This window comes from Phaethon lepturus, unplaced genomic scaffold (assembly GCF_000687285.1).
Source record: "Phaethon lepturus isolate BGI_N335 unplaced genomic scaffold, ASM68728v1 scaffold30043, whole genome shotgun sequence".
In the NCBI taxonomy this organism is placed as follows: Eukaryota; Metazoa; Chordata; class Aves; order Phaethontiformes; family Phaethontidae; genus Phaethon; species Phaethon lepturus.
In genome coordinates, this window is record NW_010528822.1 from 532 (window position 1) to 13557 (window position 13026).

Here is a 13026-nt window from a genome sequence, read left to right on the forward strand (position 1 = left end):
CTGGGGCTCTTCATGATCTACATGTCTACCCAGGTGGATGTGTTGCTGGGCGACAGGGAGGGCCGTGGCCCTGACGTGGTGGCCCTCACGGTGACTTTCTTCCTCTTCGAGTTCCTGGCGGCGACGCAGGACATTGCGGTGGATGGCTGGGCCCTGACCATGTTGTCCAGGGAGAATGTGGGCTATGCATCCACCTGCAACTCTGTGGGCCAGACAGCTGGCTACTTCCTGGGCAATGTCCTCTTCTTGGCCCTTGAGTCAACCTCCTTCTGCAACAAGTACCTGCGGTTCCAGCCCCAGCCCCAAGGGATCGTTACCCTCTCAGGTAGTGCCTGGGTACTGCTGGCTTGTGTGTGCCAGTGCTGGGATGGGGATGCCTCTTCCCTGAGCCTCAACCAAAAGCTCCGTTCAGAGCAAGCGGTGGTTTGGCGCTGTGAACCGAGCAGGTTCGGTTCATCCCCTGCCCATGAGAAGGCACATGGGAGGTTGGCAGAGTCCACTGCTATGTGCGCTGAACTTCGAGGCTTCTCTGGGCTTAAGAGTGTGGGAAACCTGCTTTGTCATTATCTTGGCTGACCTAAGCACTTTGGAGACTTCCTCCCCGCTAGTTTAAGGACCATGGAAGCGGTGATTGTTTAAAAAAACCCCAAACAAACCAAAAGCTTTGCCTCTTTTTAAGGAGGCCTTTTAAGAACTATGGGAGGAAGGAAAGGGGAAATGAAAAAAAAAATTGGCTCTTCCAAGATGATATTGTTCACAGAAGTAGAAATGAGAAGTGTTCAGAGTTGGCCATGTAGCCAAGTTCTGAAGAGAAGCCTTACTTTAGTAAATTAGGGGGAATTTTGTTTTCTCTAATAAATTAAATGGAATCTGGTAATCCAACCATAACTAGCTGCTAGTGTAGGGATGTCTTCTGTTTGGTGGTTTTTGGATTGTTTGGAGTTTTTTTCAGAAAGGTTATAGGTGGTGGTTGATGTTAGGTGTGTTACCCAGAAGATGCTTAAAATGCACGTGTTTTGGTTGCAAGGTTGAGTTTGGCCAGCTCGGCTTATGGGAGGACAGGAAAAACTGGCACCACTTCCGGTTGCAGTCTCAAAGTGACCATGGCTAGCAATGAAGGGTAAATTCTCATGGTTTTATTTTCTTTTCCCTCTCTTACATTGATTGCTCTGCCTGTATCATGTAAGAGAAGAGGTATGCCAAAACTGAGTTGCATTGTTGTTTAAAGGTTAATTTTCGCTTTCTATCCTGTACCTGTCTTACTGGTAAATCAGGGTATCGGTTTTCAAAACTGCTGTAAGTTTTTTGTCTGTGCAGCTATCAATTGCTAGCTAGTCTTCCTCTTTCCTTGATAACCCTATGTTGGATCCATATGTCAGCAAGCATAACGTAGTCCTCAGAGTAACCCTGCTGGTTTGTTGCTTTCCTTTGTTTTCCCTTACTGTGTAGTTCATCAGGGCTGGCGTGTCTCTTCCCTCTTGCTCCAGCGGCTGACTGACATCTTCTACTGCTGATGCAACTTGCAAATCACTATGTAGTTAAGAGAGCTTGGTTTGTCTATACTTACCTCCACCTCCAGGTTTTTTGCTGTCTTGTTTTTTCTCAGTACTGTTTGTGTAAATGGATTTGTTACTATTATGAGAGCACTGTCTTTAAAAAAAAAAAAAATTGTCCCAAAACCAAAAAACACTAATGCAACCTGTTTAACTTGTCCTGGAGTATTAACCTGGGTGGAGTAAGAAAAGCAAATGCTCTGACACTGTAGTTGCAGGATATGTTTTTTTAGGTGGTAAATCTGGCCGCAAGAAATTTCTGTTCCCTTGTTCATGTGACTGTATGCCACAATTTTCTGTGTCCACGTTTCTCCTGAAGCAGCTGGAGAGCTTGCTCACTGCAGTGAGGAGAGTGGCTCTCTGGTCTTAGTGCTGGTTGTAACAGGGCTCGTGATGAGCCGGTTTGGGCAGCGAAAGCAGAAGAAAACTTTATGGATTGAAAAGATTAATAGTTTTCTGCCAGTTTCAATCTTGGAACGCTTTTGTCGTAGGTTGAGTGCTGACGCTAGGGAAAGCACAAGTCAACACTTCATGATCCCAAGCCAACCTCAAGTTGTTGAGAAGCAACAGCATTAGTTGTTTGCCATGCAGTCACATGTATGCCCGTCCCAGCGTGAGGGAAGAGAGGTAAAGAGCAAGTGCAGGAAGAAGGTGCCCCTTCAGAGCAGCCCAAACATACCTGGGCCAGTGACTGTGGAGCGCCCTTTTTCCTGGGAAGAGATGTGTTGATTTAGGATTATGTAGAGCTGTTGTGATGAAACACCTGTTCCCCCCACACACACCTCATCGATGGTTATTTTCCGGGCTGGTCTGTCCCTGTTCAAAAGTTTGCTCTGCCCCAACACAACGGTTTATTTTGCTAGTAATAGTATAGAGGCAGAGACAAAATAGGGATGGGAACAGGCAACACTGGTGGCACAAGAAACTTTATGCTAGATATTGCTTGTGTAAACTATAACGTTAAAGTTCTTTTGCTTGCAGCTTGTTAGCGGACTATGTGGCCACTTTTTTGTTGGGTGGTTTGTTGTAATTTCTGTTTTTTCCAAATCCAGCCATTGCTGTATTGCAGCTGACAGGGATGACCTGATCGGGAGTATTCATGCGATGATGCTCAAAGCTATTTCTGTTCTGTCCTCGCACTGTAGGTCTCTCACTGCAGTGATGATGCTTAGTGTTATTATTAGAGCACCACTCTGGTATGTCTTTTGTAGACAGTAGCTGTGATTAGCAAGACTCCCTCAAAACTCATCTTTTACTTAAAAATATATGTTCAAGGTACCTTTTTTTAACAGAGGAGAGAGCAATCTGATGGCATTGGTTATGAGATAATCTCCCCTTTCATTAGAAAAGGGAAGAGTAACTGACGTGGAAGCAGCAGAAAATGGTTTGAAATGCCTTTTTTTCTCTTACACTGAGAATGCTAGGCTATAGCTAAAGTAGTGTTGCCATGTGTTCTTCCATGCTTGTTGTGCTTGTTCTCTTCCTGTGCATAAGAAGCAGCTAATAATTGCCTAAACCTTTGCACTCTTTGCCCTTTCACCAGCCCTCATGGCTTACTTTCAAGTCACCATGAGGCTTCTGGAGCTGCTTATGACCAGGAAGGCAAAAGGCTACATCTGTCTTACCCTCTATATGTTACTGAGTTCTTTCTTGCCCCTTTCATAAAGGTAGAGGATAGGATTATCTTAGATAAATTGGTGCGTTTTTACTATTGCTGCCTTTAAATCCACAATTTATCAAACATTGTATCTGCTTAAAATAGGGCACTTAAGAGTTAGCAAGTATAATAGCCACTTAAAACAGACATAATCGAGTGACTCTCTACTTGACAACTGTGTAAGAACTTTTGTCAGGACATCTTTATGCTTATAAGTATAAATCTTTGTTTCCTTCAGATGTTAGATAGATATTATACAGGGAGTATAGAATTGAGGCACAAAAAAGTTACACGACTACATAGTGAATCAACTGGGGAGTTGTGAATAACTTCTTCCTTGAAGTTTTTCCCCGTCTTGTAACTATTAAATGTGTTTTTTTCCTCCTTGATCAGCTTTTGGTAATTTGTATGTGTAATCCCTCAACATTTTCATTTTTACTTCTGTTTCTCCTCCAACATGCTCATTGTAGTAACTATGATCCAGGGAAGTGACCCGGATTGCTGCCCTTCTTCTGTCTTAGATCTCAAGCAAATGTGGTTATAGAGTGAGGGGCAGGGAAAAGCTGTGTCAGTTACTATATGTAGCTGTGTGTTTGTGGTTTGCTTTTGTTCCTTGTTTTTAGTGATGTTCTCACTCAGTTTTTTATTATTAGGTTTATTGTTGCAAAATAAATGCATTTTAGATACTCAGTGAATTGTTAATGAAGTGTTGCTGGTGGCTGCTAGAAAGATTTTTAATTTTAATTTTTTTTCCCCTCCAGATTTCCTGTTTTTCTGGGGAGCTGTCTTCTTAATTACCACTACACTGGTTGCCCTTTTGAAAAAGGAAAACAAGGAACTAACACCAACAAAAGAAGAAACAAAAGGCATCACTGATACATACAGGCTGCTATTCTCAATAATCAAGATGCCAGCAGTTCTTACCTTCTGTCTCTTGATTCTCACAGCAAAAGTAAGTAAATACATATATGAATTGTTAGATGCGGATGATATGAGTGTCTGAAAGGTTGCCGAGTCCCTGTGGTGTAACTTATTTTTTAGTTTTGCTAGTGGTTGTCATTACTTCCAAATCTTCACATGAAGTTTGAAACAAAATTGCTTATATCATAGTGCCAAGTAAGGTTGTACAATAGAAAACATTTGTTTGAGCTTTTGTAAGTGTTTACACAAACATTAAAGACAAGTTTGATCAGAAACTAGTATTAAAGTAATTTGTTTTTACACATTTTTGAGCAGTAAGGCTGTTTGTGTAGTCTGCAGTTAAAAGTACAGGAAATGTTTCTTTTAACCTGAATGCTATTCCCAGAATCCGCAACTCCGCACACACTAGGTTTCCACAGCTTCTTGTTGGCCATCGTGGGTACCGACAGCAGTTAAGGGACGAGCATGAATATCGTTGCTATGTTTAATGTTCTTAAACAGTATAGTTTTGGCACTGATGACAAGAAGAATGTGCAAGTGTAGAATACGTTTCAGAATGGATTAGGAAATCAAATGAGACACAAAGTGAATTGTACTTTATCGCATTTCTCAATTTTCTTAGTACTGAGTAAACTGAATTTCTAGCCAAACTATCAGTTACTTTCTCCAGTTTATTTTGTCTAACTTATATTGCAGGTTGGATTTTCAGCAGCAGATGCTGTAACAGGACTCAAACTGGTGGAAGAGGGCGTCCCAAAAGAGCACTTAGCTCTGCTAGCGGTTCCAATGGTTCCTTTACAGATAATATTGCCCCTGATTATCAGCAAATACACAGCGGGCCCCCAGCCACTGAATACATTTTACAAAGCTATGCCTTTTCGGTAAAAACAAACAAATCTTATTTGACAGAAACATATAATTTGCATATTGAGATCAAGTATAGGATTTCTTGTGTAACTCCTAAATTTCCAGATACAAGGAATTATGTCAGGATTCTCATAATAAGTTGAACTTTCTGTGTCTTGTGCCTTGAAGACGATTCATGTAGTAACACATGGAAGGACGTGGGACATGCGGTGTTCTTAAGATGCATATCCAACAGCATTAGAGCAGTACTGTCCTGCTTCAGTGTCGATAGTGCCTTATTTGTGAATCGCTCTGACTAGATCTGGGACTGTATCTGTAAAATTACGTGTGCTTCCCAACGTGAGAGTGGCAGAACGCATTGACAAGTCATTTGGTGCATCTTCTGGACATATGCTTTACTGAGGTAACTGAGAGTAAAAGGAGGTGAATGCTTTTGATACAGACAAGGTGACGTTTTGTTCCTGTGTGAAGTGTTTTATACAGGAGTTTGCTTATGGAATTCTAAAACCAGTGAATCCAGCAAATTATCTAATGCTGTTACTCAGTAAATCATGTAACATGTCTGTAACAGGTAGCTGTGACTTTAACATGTTCTTCTGCAACTATGTATGTTTTTGCAAAAAAAAAAGTAGATATTGTTCCAGCTGAATTTGTTTAGGTATCTTGTGCATTGCTTTCTACAAAAAATAATTTTCTTTGTGAAGGAGCAGGGGAGAAAGCTAGTATAGGAGGTCTGGTAGTGAATTATGTTTATAGGGAAGAGAGAATTGTTTAAGTATAAAAAGTTTACAGTTTCAGTGCTTGTCAAGTATTTAATATCTAATTCTACCTAAGATTAAAATAGTTCATATCTAAATAGTTAAACCTGTCTCTGTGTATTCTGTAGGTATAAATGTTCAATAGTTGTTTTGTATCAAGGAAACACATGGGGAGAATTACCTGAGTTGCAAATTATCTTTCTTATTCCTCCAGATTACTGCTTGGTCTGGAATTTGCTTTTTTGGTATGGTGGACTCCTAAAGTAAAACATGCAGGAGGATTTCCTGTCTACTACTATGTCGTAGTACTGTTGAGTTATGCTTTGCATCAGGTAATGTACCTTGTATGTGGGAAGGGGAGGGGGACAGGAGGGTGTTTCCTGTCAGTCAGTGAGAGGACTAGAAATGCCGTTACCTGCTTTCCTCTGTAGTTACACCAGAATTCCTCTAAGTCTGACCTGTTGTGCTGTGTGGCTATATTTACTTTTGACACTCTTGCCAATATTATTTCTCCCTCTTCCATGTGCTCCATCGAACTTCTTCTGTGAAGTCACTTTTAGTTGACCAGATCTGCTTTTGTTTCCCAGATTTCTTTTTTTCCCCAAAACCAGAAGCTCAAAAGCGTGGCGGAGTTGGAGAAATCCCAGCATTCTGACTGAGTTTCATAGGCATGGTGATGATTGTGCTTATTGTGCAGATCCATAAAGTTATATGATCCTGGTCCTAGAAAAAAAATACTTTATTGATTTTTTGGAGGAACGTCATAATGGATCTGACCCAAAAGCCTGGAAAACAAACAGCTGGTACAAACCAGGCTCTAGATCAGAACTAAAATGTATGCAATGCCTTGAGAGTTGATCTTAAATGCAGAAGTGTTATTTTTATATGCTATTTTAGCTGGCCTTATTGTACTTCAGTTTGATAACCCGAGTCATTCCAATGCACGTGAGGCTGGGTCCCTTTCAGCATGACTTGAGACAAGTGGCAAGGCTACTTCTTGGTATCAGCAGTGACACAGACTGCAGAAGTAATTTTGCTCTTGTGCAATTTTTAACCTGTTGTGATTATTTTTCCGTCAACGTTGCTAAGTTCAAGTAATCTCTTAGAACAGTTTTTATGCTAGGGTTTCTAGTTGTTGTTGTCTGTAACTGGGGAGACCTTACCGTCCTGTGGGTTTTCTTCCCTCTTCTATAGATCACGCTGTATAGCATGTATGTTGCAATAATGGCTTTCAACGCCAAAGTCAGCGATCCGCTGATCGGAGGAACCTACATGACGCTCCTAAATACTGTGTCGAATCTGGGAGGAAACTGGCCTTCTACCGTTGCACTCTGGCTTGTGGACCCGCTCACCGTGAAAGAGTGGGCAGGGGGCCAGGAACAGACCTGTGGAACTGCAGTTGCTGCAGAAGTAAGTTTTGGAGGCTGTGAAGGTCTCTGTTCAATTATTTATTAATTAAATGGCTTCTCTTAGTATTTTTTTCGCTTTTGAAAACCTTCATAGTGCATAGCTTATGTTTAAAATTTCCAACTAATTGAGCTTATTTTCCTCTCTTATAAAATTAAGCCTGTTGTTATCTTAATAAACTAACATCTTTACCAAAGATTTGCAGTTGTAGAGTAGTTGTCCATTTCTTTCTGGACTGGGATGAAAAGCTGGTGGTAGAAGCACTAGGTTGGTGCCACGTTCTCTGCGGTGTAAGGAGGCTGTAGTTACATTTTTTGAGAGTAAACCTTGCTAAGTTCATAGTTGTGTAGTAAGGCACCCTGTTCTTGGCAGGCTCTCTGTCCCCCAAGTTCTTTAAGCTTTGTGGTAGGTTTTTGTTCCTTCTGTTGTTCTGGAGGCTTCCTATCTGGAAACCTTGATACCTTCTCCCGTGATGTTACTTTGCTCTCTGTCTTTGATCTTCACTTTCCCCGTGAAACTGCGTAGTGTGACTGGCTGACTTCCCGGTTCTGAGGAGCCCTGTGGAAGAGAACAAAGAACAGGCTGTGCTACTGTCCACAGATCAAACAACAGGATGCAAAACTGCCTGCAAAGCAAGGTTTAAAATTCACCGCCCCATGAGCAAATGAGAAATTTTAACACGACTGTTTGGAAATGTTTTGGGGTTTTTTGTTCGTTTTTTCTTTTACCGTTACTCATGACAGATTTATTTCACTTTTGAATGCCAGGAGTCTTTGGGATGTGGAGGTTCTCTAAATAAACAAAGAGTTTCAGGAGTCAAACATGACATATTTGAACTGGAGTTGCAGTTTTCACTGGTTGCAGAGGGGAAACTGCTTCTGCAGCGTGTGCTTTTTCTGTCTGTCCCTCATTGGCTTGGCACTAACTAGGTTACCTGTGCCTGGGTGTCTACTGAACTTAAGTCCTTCCTCCTTCACCTCATTGCTCTGATCTTTCTTCACCTCACTGCTCTGATCTTTTTCCACATCCTCCCAGCTGGTAATGTTTCACCACCACTCCCTTCTTATTCCTAATCTGATCTTGACGTGGCTCAGAATAGTGAAAATGCTGGCAGAACCTCAACTCAGAGGACTGATTTATCTTGGGATTATAGCGACATTGAAAGCTAAACAATAGCAGAAACGATCGTGTGCTATACAATTACCCTTTAAATGATGGAATTTTGTCTTCCAGTTCTGCAATTAAAAAACACCCTGGGCATGCTTTTCCCAGAAATATGCAGCATTTTGTACTGTCCATTTGCAGATTCAGTGTGGTGAGATGCAAGGGTGTAATTTCTGAAGAAGCTGTTTGGATGGTTAGGAAAAAAACAATCAACCAACCAAACCCCCAGAATAACCCCACCAACTTTATTCAGGGCCTTAAGAACGGTGGTTGCACCTCCAGTCCAGCATGAGACAGGTGGACAGTTTCTGTTTTCTAGAGTTAGCCCTTTGGGCCAAAATGGTCCATTTCCCAAATGTTTTAGAACAGTTTTGTTACTTTTCCTACCAATGGTAAACTCAAAAGCCTTTCTTATTAACTGCATAAGAAAGAAGGAAGAGTAAACAAATATATTGAGTCATAACCAAGAGCAAGTAAAAAACAATGGATTTCTAACACCTACTTTCTAAAAGTCTGTGTTTCTGTCTCTCCCGAAGAATACTTAATGCATCAACTTCTGCGTTTCAGCTCTGCACAAAAGCTGGTGGTTCCTGTGTTACTACCTTGGACGGTTACTACGTGGAGTCCGTCTGTCTCTCCTGAAGAATACTTAATGCATCAACTTCTGCTTCTGTGTTTCAGCTCTGCACAAAAGCTGGTGGTTCCTGTGTTACTACCTTGGACGGTTACTACGTGGAGTCCGTCATCTGTGTCATTCTGGGATTTGGCTGGTGGTTCCTACTTGGGCCAAAACTTAAAAAGCTGCAGGACGAAGGACAGTCTTCCTGGAAGTGCAAGAGGACCAACTGATGCAGTTTAAATCTTGGATGGACTAGCAAGGTCATTTTAGTTTTATTACAAAGACATATCCCATAATCAATAAACAGGAATATAGGTATTTTTAAATGCCACATCACTGAAAAAAAGGGTGGCTGAGACAGTGGTATGTTTGTATGTGATACCACTCGCCCCCCCGGTATGGAAGTGTAAGTTCAGGAAGTCGTTACGAACAAATGGCACTACATACACATCCCCGAGCTCTAGCTTCAGAGTCACGGCTGCTGGTATAACCAACCTCCCAATTTCCATAGAGTAATGATGGAAAAGCTAATTGTGCCATGTCCGTCTAAGCAGCAGCATTGTCAGCTAAGTTCCAACTCTTTATTTTTGAACAGAAGTGATCTGACATGGGGAGTTGACCCAGGGAAGGATGTCAAAGGCATTTTGACTCGTAGGTTAAGCGTGTTGTACTATGGCATTCCTTGTGGGAAGATAAATGTAAAGTGTCTGTGGGCTTTGTTTCTTCTCACTTTCTGAACTGTAACCACACCTCAAAGGATGAAATGTTTCAGAGATTCTTTTAAATGTATTTTCTGGCTTTTATAAGCTTTAAAGATTTATAAGAAAATATTTTTATAAACAAATTACATTTGTTTAATTTATTTCTGCTGTTTCAAAGCATTTTGATTTACATTCAAGAGACTCTTGACAAAAAATTGCTGTAAGGTAGGACCTAGGAGTAACGCACAATACTCTCAGCCTTGAGTCCTGAAGATGTAAACTGGGTAGTGTAGCAGCTAGCACACAAAGCCTGCCTGCCCTGTCCTTTTGAAGCCTGTCCTTCGGAAGGCGGGGATTAGAGGGAATGAGTTGATAGTGTTGGTTCCTCTATGTCTATGTCACTAAACTTCAAACATTCAAACTCAAAATCAGTGAAAAAAATGTGACTGTTCCCAGCTTAGGGGTAAGAAAAGATGATTGGTGCCTTTGAAAGTGATTTGGTGATGACAAGCTTGCCAAATTTCCAGCAAGTTGTGTACAACTTGCTGACACACAAATCAAACAAGCTAAATCCTGTGGTGGAGCTGCTACAGAAATTTATTACTATGCTGTGTAGTGGAAACATTCCCATTGCATTTATCAAAATTACTTCCCTCCTGAGTGCCTTAGTGACGTACAGCAAGCGTACTGTACGCCGTGAGAGAGGACACTCGGATATTGTTGGATGTATATGGTACATCATTAAAAAAGAAAACTATTAAAAATACCTTTGAAAGGTACATGATTTCCTTTTCCGTTCTGTGTTTCTTGCCTTGTCAATATTGGGAGTATTGTATCCTCAGCTTGGTGTTCCAAACTCCCGAGGGGGTTGTGGCTCTTGTTACTGTACATTTCAGGAAAAAAGTAAATGAATACCAACTTTTGTCTGACTGGAGGGGACGGGTGGGTGTGTACAAAGTGTCTACATGACATAAGGAGTAAGAAGGTGGCCCGAAGAGGACAGTGCGACCGACTACTTCTTTGGGCACTGAAGCCCATCCTGCTCTCTCTTCCCCTCTCCCTTCTCAGAGCAACACCCTTGATGGTCGGTGGTAGAAAGCCAAATCCCGAGCTGTAGGTCTCCCCCGGCTGTGATCTGTGCTCCAGCAACAGCACATCCTCGCAATTTGTTTGAAGTACAGGAAAATCAGTCAAACTAAATAAAATCACATTGTTTTTAATCCCAAACAAAAAGTCTTCCAACTTCACCTCTGCATAAGCACAAAGAACGCAAGAATATATTGGGGATTTGTAGTCAAAGGTGGATGCATCTTTCAGTCCTAGCCAGATCATCTCCACTGGATTAGCTATGCATGAGGCACTGCAGTTCCATGTCTTTACTGGAACAATGGGCCACCTACTTTAATCACATTTTGTCCATTCCTAGAGAATTTTTTTAAACTTTTTTGACTTTGAGGAAAAACTGCTCAACTACAGAATGTGGGAAACTAAAGTCATAGGTGGTTTAGAGTTGGCTTTTACTTTGCAATTTTGTTTCACTATTTCTGAAGGTGCCAGTGAAACTTGTTATTAATATACATGGGTTGAGAATTGCTTAACTGGTACATTAGATAAACTCAGCAACACAAAAATTAAACATAAGCTCCAAATCAGTAGTAACAGATATATATGAAACGTGACCTAAATTAAATGTCTGTTCTTTCAAACTGGAGACAGAATTGATGGATAAGGTTTTTCACTCTGTCAGTGTTGCTGCTCTGTAACACAAGTCAGAAGTGTTGCTGCTGTACCAGCTGATAAGCAGGTTGCCAAAATAAACCAGTAAATTTTCGATCTTTTTTTCTCCCAACCCTATTTTAAAGTGAAATAATTTATTTGGGTTTTTTTTTTAAGATTAGAATTATTGTAGACTTAAACATCTTTAACATAAAAAAATAAAACTTTTTAAAAAGGCAAGAAGAAAGAAGCAACCCAGTCCCTTTCCTGAGAGTCTGTAGGGTTTGTCCTGGTTTAAATTCCTGAGCAGCATCATTGTGAAGTGAGGCAGGTCCCAGGGGAGAGCGTGGAGTGAAGGGTGGGTGCAGCAGGGCACGGGGAGGCGAGGTGCAGGGCAGCTCTCCCCTCCAGCACCCGTCACACTCAGCTGTGTCTTTGCAGGGACTTACCGTGCAGAAAAGCCATCGGTGCCTGCGCTCACGAGTGTCATTTGTTGTTGCTTCCCCAAATCCTTAAGAGGCAAATACTGGTGCTCCCAGATTCAATTCTGTAATTCCAGTCCCCAGAACGAGGGTGTGCAAGGCAAAGTTTAAGGCCTGGCAAGCTGCGTAAAATGGGACCGCGCGCGCCTGCCGCCGCTGCGCCCTGCCTCCCGCGGCCCCGTGAGGGAACGGCTGAGGATGGAACGTGCTAGTCCTGCGTCCTGGGACCTTTGGTGGCCCTATCCACCACCACGACTGACAGGTCTTACTTGGAAATGCCAACTCCATGTTTTGTTGTTTTTATACGGATGCCGAAGAATCTGCCAGTGCCAATTGTCAACAGTCCTTCGTTTTCTGGAAAGCTGTTTTACTTCACTGTCTTCTGGGTGCTCGCAATGTAGTTTCAAGTGATGATAAACACAGTTTTAACCTGGCTGATATGAGACGGTGTTCAGGTGGGTTTTGATCTGATAAAATGGGGAAGAGTTCTGTCACTAAGCACTGTGGAGTCCACGGTGGGAAAGCAGAGCATCTCCCCACAGCGGGGAATGGGGCAACTGAGTTTCACACTTAGTAAATAAAGTAAAACTAACTACTATACCACTTTCTTTGAAAAAAATTCCAGGGGTAATATTTACTTGTCCAACTTACCTCATAGACACTACTTTAAGAATTGTTTTAGTTTGAACCTTAGATAAAATATTTTGATTCAAGTATGGTTTTTGCTGCCTTCGATTATAAAATGCCAACTAAACTTGTGCTTTACCTGAAACCTTGAGTTGTGACTGTTACCGATACCATCTCAGGTACTGCCTGTTCACATAGGAGCCTAGAACTGCGTTGAAATAGAAGACCGATGTGAACATAAATGCAGTTTTAGGTAATTTCTTACCGTGCATGTATTTCTTTAAAGACCGCATAGGTGCATTGCACAGATGGGCATTTGATTCAGCTGAGGGAGACGGTTGGCTTGAGCCCTTTGGTAATGAATTGCAAATACGTGTGAGCTTTGAACTAAGGGAGAATAAACAGCAGTGATGAGTAACAGGACTGGGCCACGGTTGGTTCTGCTCTCAAGATGGCGCCCCGAGGAGCAGCAGGGACCTGTGTGGTGGCGCGGGGCTCTCGGCACGTCCGAAGAGCGGAGCCCGTCTCCAGCCGCCTTTCCACGCCAAGAGACG

General features: G+C 41.9%; 1 protein-coding gene across 1 annotated transcript in view; it reads left to right on the forward strand.

Annotated features, from left to right (window-relative positions):
- Positions 1–9365, forward strand: part of SLC33A1 (solute carrier family 33 (acetyl-CoA transporter), member 1) — a gene marked incomplete at its 5' end in the record, with an annotated part of 9890 nt that extends 525 nt beyond the window's left edge. Inside the window, 6 exons of the mRNA XM_010283770.1 lie at positions 34–325; positions 3972–4162; positions 4828–5012; positions 5971–6088; positions 6951–7166; positions 9009–9365. Of these exons, the coding sequence (XP_010282072.1) occupies positions 34–325; positions 3972–4162; positions 4828–5012; positions 5971–6088; positions 6951–7166; positions 9009–9176 (1170 nt within the window). The remainder of the gene's footprint in view (positions 1–33; positions 326–3971; positions 4163–4827; positions 5013–5970; positions 6089–6950; positions 7167–9008) is intronic.
- Positions 9366–13026: the final 3661 nt, after the last annotated feature.